Source organism: Phyllopteryx taeniolatus, chromosome 1, assembly GCF_024500385.1.
Source record: "Phyllopteryx taeniolatus isolate TA_2022b chromosome 1, UOR_Ptae_1.2, whole genome shotgun sequence".
NCBI lineage: Eukaryota > Metazoa > Chordata > Actinopteri > Syngnathiformes > Syngnathidae > Phyllopteryx > Phyllopteryx taeniolatus.
In genome coordinates, this window is record NC_084502.1 from 35,855,441 (window position 1) to 35,878,880 (window position 23,440).

The following is a 23,440-nucleotide window of genomic DNA, read 5'->3' on the forward strand; positions in this document are numbered from 1 at the left end:
CAGACATTCCAACGCCTGCTTCCCTCGTTCCATTAACCTTCTTAAACAGTTGACTTCCAGTTTCATTGCAACATGCTGCCAATTTTGCACATCTCTGTTGGGACAGTTCTACATTATTCGTGCACTTGCTCTTTTGTCACTGCACTATTTGCTCAACTGTTGTTGACTACTACCAGCCACTGACAGTACATGCTTGAGATCTCTCTGCACCACTTGCACAAATTATCACACTTTTAGTCACTTTAAAGGATAAGCGGTATGGGAGATGAATGAATGATTGAGGGAAAGTCTATTTATTTCAATAATTTGTTTCAAAAAGGGAAACTTGTATGCTATTGGTTCACCACACAAAGTGAAATAGTTCAAGCCTTTATTTTTTTTCAATTTTGATGATTATGGCAGAAAGCCCCAAAAAATAAACAAGTCCAGTATTTCACAAAATGTGAATATTTCATGTTCATACATCCATTTTCCATACCGCTTATCCTCACTAGGGCCGGGGTGTGCTGGAGCCTATCCCAGGTGACTCTGGGCGAGAGGCAGGGTACACCCTGAACTGGTCTCCAGCCAATCACAGGGCACATAAACAAACATTCACATTCACACCGATGTGCAATTTACACTCTACGATTAACCTACCATACATGTTTTTGGGATGTGGGAGGAAACCGGGTTACCTGGAGAAAACCCACGCAGGCACGGGAGAACATGCAAACTTAACACAGGCGAGGCTGGATTCGAACCCGGATCCTCAGAACTGTAAGGCAGAAGTGCTAACCAGTTTGGTCACCGTGCTGCCCAAATGTTTCATGTGACCAACAATAAAGGATCTTAAACACAATGTTGGTCACCTGAAAAGTATATTAAAGTAATATGCCCTAAGTGTTTTGTTCGGCCTCCTTTTGCATTACTTACACCATCAAGGTGGCGTGGCATAGAGGTGATCAGCCTTTGGCAGAGTTCAGGTGTTATTGTAGGCCAAGTTGCTTTGATATTGGCCTTCAGATAGTCTGCATTTCGGGGTTTCTGCTCCCTCATCTTCCTCTTGACAATACCCAATAAATTTGTCAAATGGGTTCAAGTCAGGCAAGTTTGCTGGCCAATCAAGTACTTTTATTCCATGGCTATTAAACCAGGTTTTAGTTGTTTTGGCTTTGTGGGCAGGTGCCAAATCCTGCTGGAAAATAAAACAATTGTCCCCAAAAAGCTCGTCGGGAGACAGCTGCGTTGACTGTGGACTTGATAAAAGACAATGGACCCACACCAGCAAATGTCATGGCTCCCCAAACCATTACTGACTGGAAACTTCACACTGGACTTTAAGCAGCTTGACTTTTGTGCTTTTCCAGTTTTCCTCCAGACTCTGGGACCTTAATTTCCAAATTATATGGAAAATTCACTTTCATCGGAAAAGAGGACTTGGGACCACTGGGCAACAGACCAGTACTTTTTATCCTTAGCCCAGCACAGACGCTTCTGATGTTGTTTTTGATTCAGGAGTGGTTTGACACATGGAATTCTACAACTGGAGTCCATGTCATACACATGTATGTATGTGGTGGTTCTTGATGCACTGACACCAGCCTCAGTCCACTCCTTGTGAAGCTCCCCCAGATTTCTGAATCTCCATTGCTTGACAATCCTCTCAAGGCTGCGGTCATCCCTGATGTAAATGTAAATGCGCCTGAGCCACTCGACTCAGGCAGCTGCAGCTGAGACGCTCGATACTCACAGTACTGTACTGCAGTTTAGGAACAAGAATTTGATCCTCGGATGACTGCAGCACAGGGCCTGGCTCGAACACAAGTGGAAACTGAGAACAGGTTCTTGGGCCAGGAGAGGGAGCTGGAGCCAGAATCTTGGGTTGCTGCGGTGTAGAAACGGGAGCAACAGGGGCCAGTGGTGTGACTGTGGGCCAGAGTGCTGGAGATTTAGGACTAGACAGAGGAAGCACTAAAAACTGAGCCCTGGACTGAAAACTAGCAGATTGAAGATTAGCAGGTTGGAGGAGGGCTGGTAGAAAATTGGCAGACATAAAGGTTTTCTATTTTGAGGGGAAAGGAGTCGCTAGTATTGCTGATGTGGCATGCCGGCAAAAGTTCAAGTGCTTTTTTTCTGCAGTCCAAAATGTGACACGTCTTACCTTTTTTATATTTGGTTGGCTGGCTGCTTAAACCACTGGCTTAACTTTATGGTAGGGTCATTCGTTCAGAGTTTGTGTAGGAGGAGTGAAAGGACAACACTCAAAATACAGGCCAAGCAGACAAATGCAAATCGGGCGACAACGGTAGTGGACATAAAAAGTATGTTCACCAATGGCAACAATCGAACAGACCATAAAAAGCCGATGTATCCTTTTACTTGAGCATGCGTCCTCTTTATGGTAGCAGGTGAGCTGGAGCCCATCCCATCTGATTTATGGCTAGAGGCAGTGTATACCTTGGACTTATCGTCGATTACCCAATCACAGGGCACATACGGTAAATAAATATACAGACTTGTTAAAATGCCAAGTTTTTGTGATATAAAAGACCAAGATGAATTGTTTCATTACCTTTTTCACCATTAATTTGACATCTAACCTATACAACTCATTTTTTAAAGATTGAAATCTTTTAGAGAGGAAGTAAAGTATGGAAAATGGAAACCATGGTATGAAAAAATATGTTTCTAAGACTGTTACAAAAGCTTTATTAAAAAATAAATAATTATATGAATAGCTAAAAAATACTTTATATATAGATCGGTTCGTGTTATTTTTAAGGCACTTGGAAGTACAGGTTTAATGTTTGTGTGAGAGCACACAGTATTCTACCATGGTCTTGTTGAATACTTGATTCTGATTAGCTCAGAAAATTCCATAGGTGTACATTATCAGCTGATAATGACCTTTCCAACGTCAAAAAATCATTACATTGTTCCGAACTGATGCACAGCCTCCTTAGCCGTTAGATCATACAAGCAAACACAGCAACCTGACATAGTCAGATTTTAGTAATAAAAATAGAATTTAGTAAACGAAGTACTCTGAGGACAGAAATTTGATCACTTAAAATAATAATGAATTATTTAATAATTTTATTTGGTGATTACAATACCTTTGATGACTGGGTTGCTGCTGAAGAATTGAGGGGAAAATGAACAGACACAAGTGGCACAGAGTTAACGCCGTAAGATTGAAATCAACGTAAAGAAAACAAACAAAATAGGCAATTAAAACGCTGAGGCACTTGCTGCAACAAAAACTGACAAATACGAACTGAACACTTCACCGGTGATGTTTTGGATGATAGCCTGCCACAATTTTATGCTGCCGTCCAGTTAACGAAGACTGACAAAAAAGTACACCGTTACAAGCATGAGAACTTGCATCAACCGTCACATATACCGAATATGTGTAATAGTAACAACTGATTTTATCATCATAACTTTGGTTGATATTTAACATTGTCAAACTAGAAAATCGTTTTGCTGGAGTCCTGAATAACATTTACATTCCCTTAGAAAGTTATTGGATTGAAATTAATCTTCATAGTAAAGCCCTCAGATGTTGCAAGGGAAAATAAATTGTTTGAACAAAACGTTCTATTTTGACTGCAAAATGTATCAAATTATGATTTGGTAGTTTCCAAAATTATTTTCGTTGGCAAGTGCCCGTGGGGCGGCATAGTAGGTGACTGGTTAGCACAACTGCCTCACAGTTCTGAGGACCCAGGTTCAAATCCGGGCTCGCCTGTGTGGAGTTTGCATGTTCTCCCCGTGCCTGCGTGGGTTTTCTGCGGGCAGGCACTCCGGTTTCCTCCCACATCCCAAAAACATGCGTGGTAGGTTAATTGAAGACTCTAAATTGCTCGGAGGTGTGAATGTGAGTGCGAATGGTTGTTTATATGTGCCCTATAAAAAGCAGTAGCTTTTCAGACCACAAATACTGCGTGAGACTGCAACAGGTGAGACGCAGTATTGTGATTATTGTGTTGTGTACAATGTGTCAGAGAGGGTCCTCTTACATCTTGCATCAGCCTCCATGAACTAGCAGACATTCCAACAGCTTCTTCCCTCTTGCAATCAACTTCTTAAACACCTAACCTACAATTCCATTACAACATGCTGGTAATTTTTTTACTTGAGTTTGTTGTCACATTTCTGTGGGGCCAATTATATATTACTCGTGCACTCACTGTAGTAGTCTCTCCACGCTGCACTATTTGCATATCTGTTGTTGACCAATACTAGCCACTCATGCCAGAGTAGCATCTGCTCCATTTCCACACTGATTGAGGAGTATCTGCAACATTTGCACAATCAACATTGTCCCAGATTATCGCGCTACTCGTCACTTTAAACCGCATACACTCCTTGAAGTCTCGGCGCCCTTTGCACAATGGTCATTGCACCGGACTATTGCAATATTAGTCTTTCGAACTGCTCTAAGTGCTAGAGGACTCTGCATCTTTTTGCACAATTGTCAAAAAAAATAAAAAATAAATGTACCGGCATTACCAGATAACTAGCAACCCTTTATTGCTCAGTGACTGTTTTTTGTCAATGTCTTTATGTCTCAAAAGTGTTCTCTGTCAATTGACTACCGGAGACAAATTCCTTGTGTTTTTTGGACATACTTGGCAAATAAAGATGATTCTGATTCTGATGCCTCTCTACTCAGTTGTTGCATATGACAAACAGGTTTTATATGCCAGTTAAAAAAGCACAGAAATATTATTTTGACAATATTTATTGAACTGTATATAATGTCCACAGTAAATTTACACAACCAAGATAATTGGTTATACCAAATTAATTGGTTCACAGTATAGTCATGCAATACCAGAGTCTTTTTGACTGAGGTTAACATTTCTTTTGCAGTTTGTGAAGTACTGCTCCGCAGTATTACAAAGTACAACACATCTAATGACCTCAAATGCCTCCCGCCCCAGAGTGTTTGGTCTTGTTCAATGTCATTATTCTGCTCCATTTTTTTAAGCACTGATTAAACAAATGTTTTGCTTGCAGACATCAATTTTCTTCTCAGCGTTACCCTCCACAATTTAGTGACACTTAGTGAAGATGGACAATTGCAAATATGGTGGCTTCCATGGTCAACGTGAGCGGGCCGGCACTACCTGTGTCCTGAGTGGCTTAAGGGACATACTTTGTTATTGTCGAAGCCATGGAGGAACAGCGTGTCCTCTCATAATTAACGAGCGCTCCCAGCTCAAAACCACCCAACAGAAAGTTGAGGACTGTTAGAATAAGTGAGGATGCTGTGTCTATAAAGCATGGAAGCACTTTAATGTCCGCCCAGATTTCGTTTTCCCCCGCTCGTCCAATCAAGTCCAATGAAAGTGAGACTCATGGTCATAAATAGAAACCCGAGTGCTGTGAAACACGCAGCCTGAAAACAGAAACAAAAAGAGGAGACATCAGTATGGAACAGTCCTTCCTAAAGGCCTAAATAGAGACCGACCTGGATCTTTGGTCTGGAGTTCATGGGCTCTTGCTCAGTGGGGATGATGCGGATGTAAAAGAGTCCAGGAAGGATGAAAATCAGACTGGGAGCGGTAGTTGCCCCTGGTTACAAAAAAGAGACACTATATCAACATTTTACTTGAAAAACAACAACAACAAAACCTTTCTCGTTCTCTAAGTGAACGTACAGTACTTATAAATGTGTCTTGGCTCTTTGTATATAGTATATCAATGCTTAAAATCCATGTATGCGGGGCAGAAATATGGAGGGACCTTCATAACTACAAACTTACACAAAGGGGGAGGCCCATGTTCGATTTCATTTTCGCTCATAAAGAGTATTGGTGGAAAATGTGTACCAGTACAGAAATCGTATCTTTGTCATCGAACAGGAAGTTTGATCTACTTTTGTAGCGCAAAATGACACATTACGATTACATTGCACAAACATTTTGGCTGACATAAATGTCATTTGTCCCTAATTGACTTATTTTGATATTTGAGGTCGTTTAACCCATTAAAAAAATATATACTATGCAAATATATATACTTTATTTAGCAAAAATACATCCATACTTTTTATTTTAATGGCAATACTGAAATTACTTGATCCCTATTTTGTTGCAGTTGACATTTTGGCATCTTTGCTGGTTAGTTTGGTACTGGTTTTCCCAGGTTTATTTGATCTTGTATAAAAATATTTCCAAACTAATTAAGCCACCCTATTCTTAGTGTTATCTTTATCTTAGTGCTATCTTTATCATTTTAACTATGGTCTGCCCAATTACTTGGCTTTGTTTACAAACCCCTCTGGTGTTTCAATGAGCTAAATTGGTTTTATCCAACAAGTTCGATGTCCATTTAATTTTCATCTTTACTGACAACGTTGCAAATGTTATGTTAATTGGCAGATTCCAAAGTGTAATGATCATATTTGTCATGATTTTGACAAAATAACATATCAATACATGAGTTCTATATAATTACAGCCATAACAAGTGTGTCAGTTGAATGCGATACCAGTAATGCCGAAGATGTCTCGAATGTTGGGCACGAGGATGACCAGCAGGTTGACAACAAACAGCAGACACATGGCAATAACTATATGGCGCACCCAGTGGAAAGGCTTCCCAGGGAACAGAAGCTGCTGCAGGGCACGACGGATCTGATGGAAACGCACACAATACTTTACAGTAAGCACCTCCGACCACATCCATTTATTTATTACTCCAGCATGCCTTTCGTCTGAAGATTATTGAAAATTCATCTGAGCGTGCTCTCACTGTGCTCTTTCAAAGTGAGAGGAATGCAAAATACAAAAACATTGGGGGACAGCATTTCAACATTTATAGGGCAAGGAACCATTATTTGGTAACAAGTCAAACTATGAGGTGGTAGAACCTTATGATTACTCCCAGCATATCAGGGATACGAAATTTATCCATCCATGCATTTTCTGTACTGCTTACCCTCACGCGGGTCGCGGGCGTGCCGGAGCCTATCTTCAGGCGAGAGGCGGGGTACACCCTGAACTGGTCGCCAGCCAATCGCAGGGCACATATAAACCAACAACCATTCACACTCACATTCACACCTATGGGCAATTTAGAGTCCTCAATTAACCTACCATGCATGTTTTTGGGATGTGGTAGGAAACCGGAGTACCCGGAGAAAACCCACGCAGGCACGGGGGAGAAAATGCAAACTCCACACAGGCGGGGCCGGGATTTGAACTAAGAAATTTATGAAAATGTTAAATATAAGGAAAGGTACTGGGTGTTTAATTCTAATTTAGGGTGTGCATGGTCATACAGGAAAGAGGACCACGGGGACAGTGAGAGTGACGGCGACCAGGACAGCCAATCGCACGCAGAGAATCAGCGTGTCCAGAGGGTCCACTTTACTGTAGGTATGGAGGAGCTCTGCTTCTGTATTTTCTGCGCAAAAAAAAAAAACAATTCACAACCTGATATTAAAGTTCAAATGATAAAACCTCTGGTCAAACTATGAGAACTGGGTCACTCACCGTAAAAGGTTAGATAGCCAAATGTAGCAGTGAGGAAGTACATAATGAACATGCCAAGGATGGAAACATTGCCAACGTTCTGCATTCTTCTCTTGGTTGGGCTTGAGGGAATACGATTTAAAAAAATACTCAATAATGGCAGAAAAACAAATTTGTTATTTGTAATTTTTTTTTGTGTGCCTTACTTTCTTAGTTCTGTGTAGATGGGAAGAACTTCAGGGTGACATACAAAGGCAAATGCCAGAATTGGGATAGCATATGCTGTCTGCAAATAAAGTGGGAAAATATCCATCCAGCCATTTGTCATATGCAATACGGCACTTAAATATATGCTTATCATACATACACTAAGAAGCACTGCAGGCTCTGATGTCTGTGCTTACCTCTTGGTTAATGGTGAAAAATGCAGTGGTGCACATATCCCCTGAGAGTTCTGTGCTGACAGAGTAGTTGCCAAACGCCTCCAGAGGACACACAATGTGGAATCTCTTGTAGATGACCTTATGTGACAGCAGAATGGAATTGAAGGATGTTACACATTTTTTGATGATCAATTTTTTACAAGAAAATCTGAAATTTCATGGCATTAAATTTAGTTTTAAGGCTTTATATAACACAACTGTTCATTTAGAGGTTGAGATAGTCAAAGTCAGCTTTGCTTATGTTAGGTTTGCCTCTGTACCACAGGTGTCAAACTCAAGGCCTCATAGGCCAGATCGGGCCCGGCACATTGTTTTATGTTGCCCGTAAAAGCAAATCATCTGCATCAACTTTCATTATTCCTGCTAAAACCTGTACCAACATTTCAAATTGTCATATGTAATAAATAATAATGATGACATATTGCAAAACCATGTTTTTGGTTACCAAACCTCTTTTTAAAGTAACTTGATCAATAACTGAACAAACTATTATCCTTGACTTCTAAATTTCATAACTAGTTATCCATCAATTTATTGTGCTGTAATAATAGGAGGGGCTTAACCTTTATATGGTTTCCCAGTCATGGCGCCCCTTTTAGCGAAACTAACTACAATGTGGCCCATGACAAAAATAAGTTTGACACCCATGCAATATAAAATATATTTATTATTGTGAGTGTAGTTTACAGTGGGCAGCATGGTGGGCTAGTGGTTGCAGTGGGCTAGTATTTAGTGGCACATCTGCCACACAGTTCTGCGCCTCAGGATTCAAATCTCAGCTCTGGACTTCCAGTATGGAGTTTGTATGTTTTCCCTGTGCTTGCATGGGTTTTCTCCTGGTATCCGGTGTCAATGGTTGTTTGTCTATATGTGCCCTGCGATTGCCTGGCGACCAGTCCAGGATGTACCCCAGAGCCATCTGGAATAGGCTCTAGCTTACTGGCGACCCTAATGAGGATAAGCGGTATAGAAAATGGATGGTTGGATAGTTTGCAGTAGTATAAAATGCAATGCATCACACTGAGAGCTGTTCTTTGGTTAAACCGTTTCAGTACACTTCTGTGAAAAAGTACTGGCCCCTTTCTAAAATTCTTACATTTTTGCACAGTTTCCCCACTTTAATGTTTAAGATCATAAAAAAGTGTAAAAGTCAGGCAAAAGCTAAACCAAGTAAACGTAAAATGCTGTTTTTATTTATTTTTGTATTTATTAAGAAAAAAAACCTACTTAAAGCTACCTGCATCCTAGCACTGTGTGAAAAAGTAATGCGCCCCCTTGTTGAATTATGAATTAACTGTGCCTAATTACAGCAGAGTTCATTTTCACTGAACACACCTAAGGCTGATTACCTCCAGACCTATTCAGTCAAGAAATAATTTAAATAGAACATATTTGAAAAAATGAAATTGGCCAAAAGATCTCAAAAGCGGCGGCACGGTGGCCGACTGGTTAGAGCGTCAGCCTCACAGTTCTGAGGTGCGGGGTTCAATCCCCGTCCCCGCCTGTGTGGAGTTTGCATGTTCTCCCCGTGCCTGCGTGGGTTTTCTCCGGGCACTCCGGTTTCCTCCCACATCCCAAAAACATGCATTAATTGGAGACTCTAAATTGCCCGTAGGCATGACTGTGAGTGCGAATGGTTGTTTGTTTCGATGTGCCCTGCGATTGGCTGGCAACCAGTTCAGGGTGTACCCCGCCTCCTGCCCGATGACAGCTGGGATTGGCTCCAGCACGCCCGCGACCCTAGTGAGGAGAAGCGGCTCAGAAAATGGATGGATGGATGGATCTCAAAAGCGGCAACAGAATGCCGCAATCCAAAGAAAGTCAAGAACAGACAAGCAATAAAGTAATTGACATCGATCAGTCTGGAAAGGGTTACAAAGGCATTTCTAAAGCGTTAGGATTCCAGCGAACCACGGTGAGAGCCATTATCTACAAAAAGAGAAAACATGGAACAGTGGTGAACCTTTGCAGGAGTGGCCAGCCAACAACAATTACCCCAAGAGCATAGCGACGACTCATCCAGGAGGTCACAAAGAAAACCATGACAACAGCTAATGAACTGCAGGCCGGCCTCCCTTGCCTCAGTTAAGGTCAGTGTTCATGACTAAACAATAAAGAAGACACTGGGCAAAAATGGCATCCATGGCAAAGTTCCAAGGCGAAAACCATTGCTGACCAAAAAGAACATAAAGGCTCCGCTTACCTTTGGGAAAAAAACCCCCAAAAAAACCATCTGAATGATTCCCAAGATTTTTGGGAGAATATTTTCTGGACGAGACGAAAGTTGAACTTTTTGGAAGGTGTATATCTCGTTACATCTGATGTAAATGTAACACAGTATTTCAGAAAAAGAACATCATACCAACAGTCAAACATGGTGGTGGTGGTAGTGTGATGGTCTGGGGTCGTTTTCTTCTTCAGGACCTGGACGACTTGCTATGATTGATGGAACCATGAATTTTGCTCTTTACCAGAAAATCCTAAAGGACAATGTTCAGCCATCTGTTCGTGACCTCAAGCTGAAGCAGACTTGGGTTCTACAGGACAATGATCCAAAACACACCGGCAAGTCAACTTCTGAATGGCTTAAAAAAAAAAATAATGAAGGTTTTTGAGTGGCCCAGTCCTAGTAGGCTTGAATCTGAGTGAAATGCTGTGGCATGACGTTAAAAAGGTCGTTTATGCTCGAAAAACCCTCCATTGTTGCTGAATCCAAACAATTCTGCAAGGAAAACTGGGCAGAAATATATGCACAGAGGTGTGAAAGACTCAGACAGTTTTAGAAAATACTTGATTTCAGTTGTTGTTGCTGAGGGTGACCCAACCAGTTATTAGGTTTAGGGGGCAATTTCTTTTTCACACAGGGACAGGTAGCTTTCAATCGATGAATGGATAATTGCTCTTTTTCTGAGAAATATTATTTGCAAAGACAGCATTTTTAAAAAATACAATTCATTGTGCATTTAATGGCATAGTTTCAAACAAATGATCTGTTTCAATTTGCTAAGTCTTTCCAAAGTCATTTTGTGTTATCTAAGAGCCGTTGTTGAAGCCAAGAGCAGGTTCAGGCTGCAGAGGAGACAATGGTAGGCAACCAACCTTAAGGCTTGCATTCTCAGATGAAGACAGTTTGGGTCCAATTTTTGGCCTAGTATTTGTAGAAAGAAGACAGTTACATACCCCTACCATTGTGAGTCATGTTTTGCAAATCCATCCAGCCATGCATTTTCAATAGTACTTGTCCTCATTAAGGACAGGGGTGAGCTATTTTGTCTTTTAATTCAGATAATCTCTGTTTTGTTGTTACTTGAGATTTCACCTCTATGTGCTCGAGGAAGGGTCTTTTATTCCACACACTATGAATTTTTTTATGTATTGAATTATCACAGACCTGCTGCATGAAGTGGTTCTCAACTCCTACACTAAATATGTGGGGATTAGGTCATAGTTTAATTTACATTTGCTGTGTATGTTAGAAAAAAATCTCTGTGTGGTGTGCAACACAAATATACACCGGAGTGTGAGTTTACAATGGGTGTAATGTAGAACTGAAATACCCTACATTTCTGTGGTCCACAATCATAATTTTTCTGTCTTTCATTTTGTTTTGACAGTGTCCGCATAATACAGTTAATCTATCAAAGCGAAATACACTTGGTGATGCGTCTGAATGTCAATACAACCATTAACTGTATAACTGGCCTTAACAATAACAGGGCATTGTGTATTTCCCATGCACTTACTGCAGAGAGGAAGAACACCATACAGGAGAGAGAGAAGCCACTTGTGTAACCCAGATACCCTGAGGAGCACAAGACAATCAAATTGATTCAGGAACATTGGTTATGATGGGACGTCTGGAAATCTACAGTGTTTTTGTGACATCATCCATTTCCAACATAGCTCTAAAGGCTGTATTTTAAATATAGGATCATTTGAGTAAAGACAAAAATTGAGAATTACCAAGGTGCTTCATGAGGGCCAACGGAAAGATGATACAGATAGTGACGATGATGATGAGGTAATTTCCATTCATGAACCAATCACTAGGTGAGGAAGATAAAGAGAGACTCCTTTACACAATTCTACCACAAACGTGTAAATGACACCCGTGTTATTATACACATACATTGTTGTTGATTATATTGCATGGATTTGGTCAAATTATTATACGTTTATTTATCATTCTTCGATACTGATTATGGATTGTACAAAATGTGTCGATAGACTTATGTCAAAAAAGTAACTAATATAGATTTCTTATGTGATGTACATGTTAAATAGAACTGAATATAAACTAACTGCAAAAGTATTAGGTTTTCTTTGTGCCAAAAGGTCACATGCCCAGAATTATTCATACTCTTTCTCAATAAATCCATATCCATATTAATTAGATGACTTTTCTTGACCAGGATCGAATTGTCCAGTCAGGTCAGGGACTTGCCAAAGTATGAATCATTTTTAATATAACTTCACATTTGCCCACTTACTCAGACCCGGATGTTTGGCCGAGAAAAGCCTGGATGACCAGCGGTAACTCCGACTTCACAATGAACAGGTAGCTGGACATCGCTGCGGAAAAAGACACATATTTATTGGCATGGCCTTCATTGTCAAAGCATAGGTGTCATGGCATTTTCCTCTAGAATTACATCCCATTCATATTGACAAATGACCTCCAATATTATGTAGCGTTATGATGACAGCTGCTATAATCTTCCCTGGATGTCCAAATGCTCTCATGCCCAGGTGCTCATAGGCACGGATTCCTGGACAAAAAGAAAAAAAGAAATCAAACTTAAGAGGTAGAAGTTGAGAGAAACAGACATTGCCTTGACTCAAGGTTTTTACTGTATTTTCTAAATGTTTTGAAGACTTACCTACGACTCCTGCACTACGTAGCAGCAGATGGATGGAATAGGAGGACAGACATGTAATACATATCAACAGGACCCTGTCATACACACACAGTAACAAGAGAAATGTGGTCAGGGAGGGCAGAGAGGTGAAAACAAGGCCTGGGTAAAAACCTACTTCAATAGTGTTTTTAGAAAGGGAAAATGGAGGGGGCATCAACCATTACGTTAGTACTGGCCATTAGTGTCAGATGTACATTCTACAGTAATTTCTAATGACAGTCTTCCATATCAGATGAGACACTCATTTGTTATTCTTGATGAAAAACAGCAACAGAGATTGATTCTTTTTCCTCATCACATCATACATTTGCCCAGCCACTTGTTGCCAGGCAGAATTTATAGGGCTCAATCATAACTGCCCCATAGGCAAATGAAAAAAGAAAATGGCATCTGCTCGCCAAGCACACCAGGCTGTTGAGTGACAAACGGGGCTGACAGTGCCATGCTGCGACAGGACATTGGGGCCGACAGGAAGAGGAAGTCAGACAGACAAACACTCGTGAAGAACTTCCAAAAACAGCATTCGAAGGATTATGAAACAAGCGCTCACAAGAAAAGGACGATGCCTGTGTTGGACATAGCGTACGAAAGACCCAGAATTCCGCTGCCCATGATGGCGTTGCTAAGGTTGAAGACTGACATTCCCAAGGAGGTTTTACCCTCAAACTGAAAGAGAATCAAGACGGAATATTAAAGATTAGAGCAAAAAAAACAAAACAAAAAAACAAACAAAAAAACAACAACAACAAACTCAAAACATAAAGGTGATTTCACATTCAATAGCAGTACACCTAGCAATACTCATTACTCATTTTACTTGAATATCAAATCAATTTTCCCAATTGAAATGAAGAGAAATATCATTACGTTTTTAAAAAAAGAAAAATAGAACATTATTGTAGAAAACATAATAAAGGAGAATGTAAAGAAATAAACTAGTTTTATGTAGTGTGTTACTGTGCATTGGGACAAGGCGGCACGGTGATCGACTGGTTAGCACATCTGCCTCACAGTTCTGAGGACCGGGGTTCAGATCCCGGCCTCACGCGTGTGGAGTTTGCATGTTCTCCCTGTGCCTGTGTGGGTTTTCTCCGGGTACTCCGGTTTCCTCTCACATTCCAAAAAAACATGCGTGGTAGGTTGATTGAAGACTCAAAATTGCCTGTAGGCGTGAATGGTTGTTTGTTTATATGTGCCCTGCAATTGGCTGGCGACCAGTTCGGGGTGTACCCCGCCTCTCGCCCGAAGATAGCTGGGATAGGCTCCAGCACGCCTGCTACCCTAGTGAGGATAAGCAGTACAGAAAATGGATGGATGGATGGGAGAAGGTGAGTCACAACAACATATATAGTGTTACGTGGCCTAGGGATATGACATCAGTAACATATCCAGTTAGTCTTCATGCAAGCTTCTGGATGTGGGTTTTTGGCCTACTGTAGCTGGTTGCGAGTGTTCTCATTTTGTATTGGTGTGTTTGACTGTCTAGTCTAATATTGCAACTGCTAAATTAATTTTAGCAGATGTAAACGTGTTGCTGTTGTTGACTAAACTTCAGGAAGCACAGAAACATATTAATGGTGAAAGGGGAAAATGAACAACAAATGTAGTAGCAGTGTTGTTGTCTGTGGCACAGTAGGTTCAATCTGATGACAATGATTGAAATTTTTTAAGTCAATATCCTCCCAATTTGCAAGTATCTTCTTGGCTTTCCTAATGAGCATAGGTAAACACTCTCCTGTTTCTCATTGAAGGATTTGATTTTGTTCTAAGCTATTCAAAATGGCTTTTAAGAAAACATACATTTCTTGAAAGAATAGGGAAGCCTGATTTAAGACCCAAGTGGATGTAGGTGAATGATTCCAAACGTTCCCATGTCCTGCCATACTTACGTCGGTAAACTGGGGCGTCTTTGTGGGCCCGCTCTTGTGCTGTAGAAACAACTGTTCCTCTTGTGGGACCCTGGAAGTAGAACATTGTACTTTAAATGGGAACAATATAAACGCGCTAGAGTTAGTGGTAATCTGCAACACGTTAACTAAAGTGAAACAATTATAGCATACTCTTCATCCATTGCAGCTCCATGTCCATTTGACAATTTCTCCATTTCCATATTGGATGGTAGAGTCTCTTCTTAAATGAAGTAAAATTAAAGGTGAATTCTGAAAAAGGAGTGTAAAATACAAATAATGAATAACATTTCATTCATTTGGAAAATGTATGTTTCATAAAAATCACATTTTAGTTTTATATAATCTTTGCATGTTTAATTGTTCCATAGCTCTTAGCACAGTACTTCTGTTTGTCCTTGCAAATGTGCTCTGGACTTTTTTGACTACTCCCTGTTTTTCTCTTCCTTTCTCATCCTCTGCATGTACTCATTCCCTTAAAGATAAGTTTGAATGCAACTGGACGAAGCTAATTGTGTGAGAATGTTTTTCGTTTCTTCTCTGTCTCTCTCACTTATGTATATAGGCATATGCTAAATGTACAAACGTATTTGAGCGACAGTTGAATGTTGAGCGGAGCCTGTTTTCAGCGCAGTCTGCGGACACAACCACAGCGTTTGAATGCTGAGATAATGTTGCAACATTCACCATTTTGAAGCCTGATTTCATATACTTGGAGATTTTTTTATTCATTCATATTCGGGAGGCTTTTTAACAACATCTCTTCTCTGCGGTTTGTAAAATGTATACAACATTTTTATTTTCACTTTTCAGGGATGTTAAGAGTACGAGAATTCGGTCCACACTGAAATGAACATAAAAGTACCACCACAAGTCATACAATTACAAGGAAAAGTCTCAATTTTACAAGAAAAATCATTTGAGAATACTTAAGAGAATAAACACATATTTTGACCATTATCTCATACCTGTGTTAAAATGAGCACTGTCCAGGATGCTATGTAAAGTTACACTTTAGTATAAGTTTCACAACAACCAACTAATCAATGTTTAAGCACATCCACCCCATGATTAGTATGAGCAGTTCAATGTTATTATGTAAATGAAATCACCATTATCATCTAAACAGAAGTGACAAATATTTAATTATTAATACTGTATATCCCATATCAGTCTTGAGAATCAGCAGCTGCTGGTCTCTGACAGTTGCATGTTGATGTGTGAATTTTGAATTTTATTCTAAATATTGTATATTTAAAAAAAATCGATCTTTTTTTCATTATATTCCAAATTTTCTTGTGGAATATTATGACTTTATTCACTAAAGTCCGAATGATTTTTTTTTTTTTTAAGTTTCAGTGTGGCCGCATACTTATATAATTGAATTGATTTACTGAAACAAACTTTTAAAGGATTACAATATTTTACAACACACAGTCAAGTGTGTCATAGGGAAAATAACACAAACAACACAAAAGTTGTAAATGGTGGTCCGGCCGATGTCATCATAGTCAAAGTACACAACTGAACCCATCCAGCCAAAACTAATGTTTCTTCTTACTTTTTTTTTTTTTTTACAGCAATTTACCTCATAAAAAAATGTTAAATGTATCTATCGCGAAAAGAGGGTTGCTGTTACTAAATACCTGGAGTCACTCTCTTTAAAAATCAAAGACCAAGTCCGAAACCTTGGTTTTCTGATTGATTCTGACCTGACTTTCAACAGTCATATCAAATCAATTACTAAAACTGCCTTCTACCATCTGAAGAAGCTTATCCATGCTTTTATCTCAAGTAGACTTCCATCGATCCATTTTCTGTACTGCTTATCCTCACTAGGGTCGCGGGCGTGCTGGAGCCTAACCCAGCTATCTTCGGGCGAGAGGCGGGGTACACCCTGAACTGGTCGCCAGCCAATCGCAGAGCACATAGAAACAAACAACCATTCGCACCTACGGGCAATTTAGAGTCTTCAATCAACACACCACGCATGTTTTTGGGATGTGGGAGGAAACCGGAGTACCTGGAGAGAACCCATGCAGGCACGGGGAGAACATGCAAACTCCACACAGGCAGGGCCGGGATTTGAACCCCGGTCCTCAGAACTGTGAGGCAGATGTGCTAACCAGTCGTCCACCGTACCCTCAAGTAGACTTGACTATTGTAATGGTCTTCTGACTGGACTCCCCAAAAAGAGCATTAAACAGCTGCAATTCATTCAGAATGCTGCAGCTCGGGTTCTGACCAGAACAAAGAGGTCAGAGCATATTACTCCAATTCTAAAGTCTCTACATTGGCTCCCAGTCAGCTTTAGAATAGATTCTAAAGTTCTGCTACTGGTCTATAAATCACTAAATGGTTTAGGTCCTGAATACATGAAAGAAATTCTAATTGAATATAAACCCAGTAGGGCTCTGAGATCGACAGACTCAGGTCAAATAGTGGAGCACAGAATCCAAAGCAAACATGGTGAAGCAGCGTTTCGCTATTATGCTGCACACAAATGGAATAAGTTGCCAACAGAAGTGACGCCAGCCCCAAGTGTGAGTGTTTTTAAGTTCAGGTTAAAAACTTCAGTTTTCTCATGCTTTTTAAAGGATTTCCACTTTGAAATGATATTTCTTGCGCTGTACACTGTTTTAATTGTACTTTCATTTGGGCTCTCTGTTATAAATGTTCATAAGCTCTTTTTTTCTTTGTTTTTAAATGCTTTTAATCATGTAAATCACATTGCGTTACCTTGTGTATGAAATGCGCTATATAAATTTTGCTTTGCTTTGCCATTGTCAATAATGAAATACAAATATTAGTAAAACTATACAACTTTACATATACATTTAAGAACTTCTGCATTTGGCTGGCAACCATCCTAGGGCAAAGATGTAGAAAGCAAAGTCTGTACCCTGACATGCGTTGGTGCCATATTGTCACCAGCTTGACATACCATCACTATACAATGCGAGGCAACGCAACTGCCGATTTCCAAAATTTATCCCATATAAATGGGATATTTTCCACAGAAACCTCAAAATATTTATTTTACGTTAATCTGAATTTATCACCAAGGCCAGTTAGTGAACTATAGGCTACGCTTATTAAGACAACATGTTTTTTTTCCACCGAGGCTGTCAGAAGGGGGCAGGGCGTGCGCTGCCAAGCACACCACCCTTTTCAAAATTATAATCCATGTCTGGACGTTGTTTTCTATGGCTTTGGTCCACGGTGTACCCCACCTGCTAGGATAGGTAGCAGGTGGGGTACACCTGCCCACACTCAATCCTAGTGAGGCTAAGCAGTATAGAAAATGGATGGATGGATTTAATATTTTAAAAAGCACTTCTTAACAACGGTTTATTTTATTAAATAATTGATTGAGTCCATTTAATTTAAGTAATAATAATAACATCAGAAAATGAGTGAATTATTTATTTTATGATTGAAAAAGCATTTAACAATATATTACATTTAACCTTTTATTTTTGACCAGGCCCATCTGTCCTTTTTAGAAATCAAATATTTGCCCACCCCTGGTCTAGGCTGTACATTCACTTGTTTACTAACAACCCGACAGTCCATCATAGGCTAGCACATGGTACATTTCCTGGGAGGGGGCAGCTCTAGTTTAAATACATTTGTGGCCTAACTAAAAGTACACAGTGTACTGTCCGATCCATCAACAGGCATTTCAGGTCACTGCGTCATTCACAAATGTAACTGCTACTTTTGCTCATATCTTTATTTATCTTGTTTTGTTTCTCTACATTTCTTTCAATTAATTTCTTCTATAAGATGTGTAGAGTTCCACATATCTTATCACATAACATCCATTCTTGTTTTGACAATGGTAAATGTAGTTTATGGAATATTAAAAAACACATTGTTCTAGGGTCATGAACATATTTACAACATGCGTTTGGTTGCCTCTTTACCTGCGCTCATTGGTTTGCTTTTCTGTTGTTTTGACTGTTTTGTTTTTAAAATCAAAGAAAAAAAAGTAGAAGTTTTTTGACCAAGATGGCAGTGCACCAGGGGCAAGGCGAGCGCAGGGCCAAACGTTTGGCTGCAATAGTGGATATCTGCACTTGGCGGGCTTCTGTAATGACAGACAACATGATAAAAGCTGAGAATGACCTCCCTGTTCAAACATGACAGAGCCGCTTTCTCAGCTAGTGACACAAGCAGTCACGTGGCTCTTTCTAAATACTGTCCCTGCACAAATAGACATCATAAATGTCTATAGTGCCATGCACTTCAGTATAAGGTCTTACTGACCATGGTCCAAAATTAAACACGCTAAAGGATTAAGACATACAATATAGTGAAATAGCAAAGGCGATGATCCACCCTCTCTAATAACATTGTGAAATAAATACCTATTTTCTGAAACATCTCATCCAAGGTCAACGGTCAAATATAAACAAAACCTGTAAAACATGATGTCCATTCTGCTATACAGAGATTTTACAAGTCAGATGGAGTACCAACGCCTCAGAGTGTCATATAACCAAAATTGTGTTGCATTGACTGGGATTCTGGTGTCCATTTGTCAATTTAATAGGCTTTATCCTATGATGCCAAGACAGATTCACATTAATATGCATGTTTGTGAATACAAAAATATGTATAGATAAAGAAAAACAATCAACACATTTCAGGTGAAACAGTTTCAACCTTCACTTTGCCTTCAGCATGGAAATGAATCATCTCATCCAACAAACAACAATCAGAAAAGTCACATTATATTGTAAACTGGTTTTATTCCTATTTCCCAACCAAAAACTTCTCCCTTTCATACTTTGGTTTCAGGACAAATCCTCAACTCCATCAAATAAGCTCAAACAATATCTCACTACAGCCTTTTCACCTCCAATATACTTTTGCATGATTAGGAAATATCTTTCACAATAGAAAAGTGCAATGGCTTCCTATTCCCGTCCTCTTTCCCCAACCCACAATCAAACTGGATGCCTTCCTGCTGTGAGGGGACAACCAACCAACGAACCACTGCGCTGCCACCTTTGCAAACAACCAGTCTTATTTTAACGTTAGTTTCCAAGCTATGATCACACACACACACACACATAAAAGGTCTACCGTAGCGCCTATAAGCCTCCATTAAAATGTCAAAATCAACTTTGTCACATTTTTAAAAATCCATATAGACTTACTGTTTTTATTTTTAAAATTGCATTAAAATGAGCTTCAAGTTTAATGCCACCTCCTTGAGCCGTCACCTTACCGTGGGGGAGGGGTTTGTGTGTCCCAATGATCCTAGGAGCTAAGATGTCTGGGGCTTCATGCCCCTAAGCAGGGTCACTCATGGGAAAACAGGTCCTAGGTGAGGCACCAGACAAAGCACGGCTCCAAAAACCCCTATGATGAGTAAAATGATTGTATCGTGTTTTCCCTTGCCTGGACGGGGGTCACTGGGGCCCCCCTCTGGAGCCAGGCCAGGAGGTTGGGCTCGAAGGTGAACGCCCGGTGGCCGGGCGTCCACCCATGGGGCCCGGCCGGGCGCAGCCCGATTGGATAACATGGGTCCCCTTTCCCATGGTCTCACCACCTGTGGGAGGGGCTATTGGGGTTGGGTGCAGTGTGAGCTGAGCAGTGGCCGAAGGCAGAGACATGGCGATCCGTTCCCCGGCTACAGAAGTGGCTCTAGGGACGTGGACTGTCACTTCTCTGACAGGGAACAACCTGGAGCTGGTGTGTGAGGTTGAGAAGTTCTGACTAGCTGTAGCCAGGCTTGCCTCCACACACAGCTTGGGCTCTGGTACCAGTCCAGTCTTGATAGGGATTGCACAGTCTTCCACTCTGGAGTTGCCCACGGTGTGAGGCGCCAATCAGGTGTGAGTATACTTATTGCCCCCTGGCTCTACGCCTGTAAATTGGGGTTCACCCCGGTGGACGAGAGGGTAGCCTCCCTCCGGCCTTCGGGTGGGGGGACGGGTCCTGACTATTGTTGGTGCCTATGCACCAAACAGCAGTTCATAGTACCCACCCTTTTTGGAGTCCTTGGAGAGAGTGCTAGAAAGCACTCCCGCTGGGGACTCCATCGTTCTGCTGGTGGACTTCAACTTTCACGTGGGCAATGACAATGAGACCTGGAAGGGCGTGTTTGGGAGGAATGGCTCCCCCGATCAGAACCCCAGCGTTGTTCTGTTATTGGACTTCTGTACCCATCACGGGTTATCCATAACGAACACCACGGTCAAGCATAAGGGTGTCCATACATGCACTTGGCATCAGAACACCCTAGGCCGCAATTCGACGATCGACTTTGTAGTCATTGGACTTGCGGCCGCATGTCTTGGACACTTGGTTGAAGAGAGGAGTCGAGCTGTCAACGGATCACCACCTGGTGGTGAGTTGGCTCCGATGGTGGGGGACGATACCGGTCCAACCTGGCGGGCCTAAATGTATTGTGAGAGTCTGCTGGGAACGTCTGGCAGAATCCCCTGTCAGAAGACGTTTCAACTCCCACCTCTGGCAGAACTTCACCTAAGTCCCGGGGGCGGTGGGGCACATTGAGTCCAAGTGGACCATGTTCCGCGCCTCCATTGCTGAGGCGGCCGACTGGAGCTGTGGCCGTAAGGTTGTTGGTGCCTGTCGTGGCGGCAACTCCCGAATCGTTGGTGGACACGACACCAGCAGGGAGGGATGCCATCAAGCTGAAAAAGGAATCTACTGGGGCTTTTTGGCCTGTGGGACTCCTGAGGCAGCTGATGGGTACCGGCTGGCCAAGCGGAATGCAGCTTTGGTGGTCGCTGAGGCAAAAACTCGGGCATGGGAGGAGTTCGGTGAGGCCATGGAGAAGGACTTCTCGACGGCTTCAAGGAAATTCCCGTCTACCAACCGGCGTCTTAGGAGGGGAGAGCAGTACACCATCAACACTATGTATAGTGGGGATGGGGCGCTGCTGACCTCGACTCGGGACGTTGTGAGCCGGTGGGGAGAATACTTCGAAGACCTCCTCAATACCACCGACACGCCTTCCCATGAGGGAGCAGAGTCTGGGTTCTCTGAGGCGAGCTCTCCTATCTCTGGGCTTGAGGTCACTGAGGTAGTTAAAAAGCTCCTCGGTGGCAGGGCCCTGGGGGTGGATGAGATTTGCCCGGAGTTCCTAAAGGCTCTGGATGTTGTGGGGCTTTCCTGGTTGACACGACTCTGCAACATCGCCAGTGCCTCTGGATTGGCAGATTGGGGTGGTGGTCCTACTTCTTAAAATGGGGTATCGTAGGGTGTCTACCAACTACAGGGGGATCACACTCCTCAGCCTCCCTGGTAAGGTCTATTCAGGGGTGCTGGAGATGAGGTTCCATCGGGAAGTTTAATCTCAGATTTAGGAGGAGCAGTGTGGTTTTTGTCCTGGCCGTGAAACAGTGGACCTGCTCTATTCAAGGGTGCATGAGAGTTCGCCCAACCAGTCTACATGTGATTTGTGGACTTGGAGAAGCCGTTCGACCGTGTTCCTTGGGGAGTCCTCGGGGGGGGGCTTCGGGTATATGGGGGTACCGAATCCCCTGCCTGATACTGTTCTGTTCAGTCCCTGTATGACCAGTATCAGAGTTTGGTCCGCACTGCTGGCAGATTTGTTTCCAGTGAGGGTTGGACTCTGCCAAGGCTTTGTCACCAATTCTGTTCATAACTTTTATGGTCAGAATTTCTAGGCGCAGCTGAGGCGTAGAGGGGGTCCGGTTTGGTGGCCTCAGCATTGCATCTCTGCTTTTTGCAGATAATTTGGTTCTGTTAGCTTTATCAAGCTGTGATCTCCAACTCTCACTGGAGCGGTTCGCTGCTGAGTGTGAAGCGGTTGGGATGAAAATCAGCAACTCCAAATCTGAGACCATAGTACTCTGTCGGAAAAGGGTGGCGTGCCCTCTCCAGGTCGGGTATGAGATCCTGCCCCAAGTGCAGGCGTTCAAGTATCTTGGGGTCTTGTTCACGAATGAGGGAAGAATGGAACGGGAGATCGACAGGCGGATCGGTGCAGCGTCTGCAGTGATGCGAACTTTGTATCGGTCCGATGTGGTGAAGAAGTAGCTAAGCCGAAAGGCGAAGCTCTCAATTTACCTGTCAATCTACGTTCCTACCCTCACCTATGGTCACGAGCTGTGGGTCATGACTGAAAGAACAAAATCCCGGATACAAGCGGCCGAAATTAGCTCGGTCATCCGGGAGGCGCTCAGACTGCTGCTTCTCCTCATTGAGAGGAGCCAGTTGAGGGGGCATCTGATTAGGATGCCTCCCGGATGGACGTCGAGGATCACCCAGGACACGCTGGAGAGAGTATGTCTCCCGGCTGGCCTGGGAACGCCTTGGGATGCCCCGGAAGAGCTGGACGAAGTGGCTGGGGAGAGGGAAGTCTGGGTTTCCCTGCAAAAGCTACTTCCCCTGCGACCCGACCCCAGATAAGCGGAGGAAAATGGATGGATGGATGGATGATTGGATGGATATTTTAATGCTGAACACAAATGTGAGCACTTGTGCACGCTGAAGGAATTTTGAGTGATTAGAATGTGACCCAAGCCAAACGGGAAATGTTTGGTAGCATCAGTCCTTTCACTCTTAGAGATAGTCGTTAACTGAGCCCAGCCTATGTATTTGGTGGAGCAACACAGGAGCAGGAACAACATGGTTAGAATGTCCCTAGTATAATATAACAGCACAAACCACACACTGCTTCTATTTTTTTTTTTT

General features: G+C 42.0%; 1 protein-coding gene across 2 annotated transcripts in view; it reads right to left on the minus strand.

The window, feature by feature from the left end:
- Positions 1 to 4,716: 4,716 nt before the first annotated feature.
- Positions 4,717 to 23,440, minus strand: part of LOC133486608 (sodium-coupled neutral amino acid transporter 3-like) — a 19,732-nt gene continuing 1,008 nt past the window's right edge. The window contains exons 2-17 of one of the 2 annotated variants that reach the window (XM_061792032.1): positions 18,670 to 18,833; positions 14,894 to 14,992; positions 14,723 to 14,792; positions 13,384 to 13,499; positions 12,795 to 12,868; positions 12,591 to 12,683; positions 12,405 to 12,486; positions 11,878 to 11,960; positions 11,658 to 11,716; positions 7,876 to 7,992; positions 7,678 to 7,757; positions 7,493 to 7,593; positions 7,279 to 7,403; positions 6,487 to 6,631; positions 5,465 to 5,568; positions 4,717 to 5,392 (exon numbers count right to left, since the gene is read on the minus strand). In XM_061792032.1, the coding sequence (XP_061648016.1) occupies positions 5,288 to 5,392; positions 5,465 to 5,568; positions 6,487 to 6,631; positions 7,279 to 7,403; positions 7,493 to 7,593; positions 7,678 to 7,757; positions 7,876 to 7,992; positions 11,658 to 11,716; positions 11,878 to 11,960; positions 12,405 to 12,486; positions 12,591 to 12,683; positions 12,795 to 12,868; positions 13,384 to 13,499; positions 14,723 to 14,792; positions 14,894 to 14,943 (1,404 nt within the window). In that variant the 5' untranslated portion in view covers positions 14,944 to 14,992; positions 18,670 to 18,833 and the 3' untranslated portion in view covers positions 4,717 to 5,287. The remainder of the gene's footprint in view (positions 5,393 to 5,464; positions 5,569 to 6,486; positions 6,632 to 7,278; positions 7,404 to 7,492; positions 7,594 to 7,677; positions 7,758 to 7,875; positions 7,993 to 11,657; positions 11,717 to 11,877; positions 11,961 to 12,404; positions 12,487 to 12,590; positions 12,684 to 12,794; positions 12,869 to 13,383; positions 13,500 to 14,722; positions 14,793 to 14,893; positions 14,993 to 18,669; positions 18,834 to 23,440) is intronic. The other variant, XM_061792025.1, reaches the window with a different exon arrangement.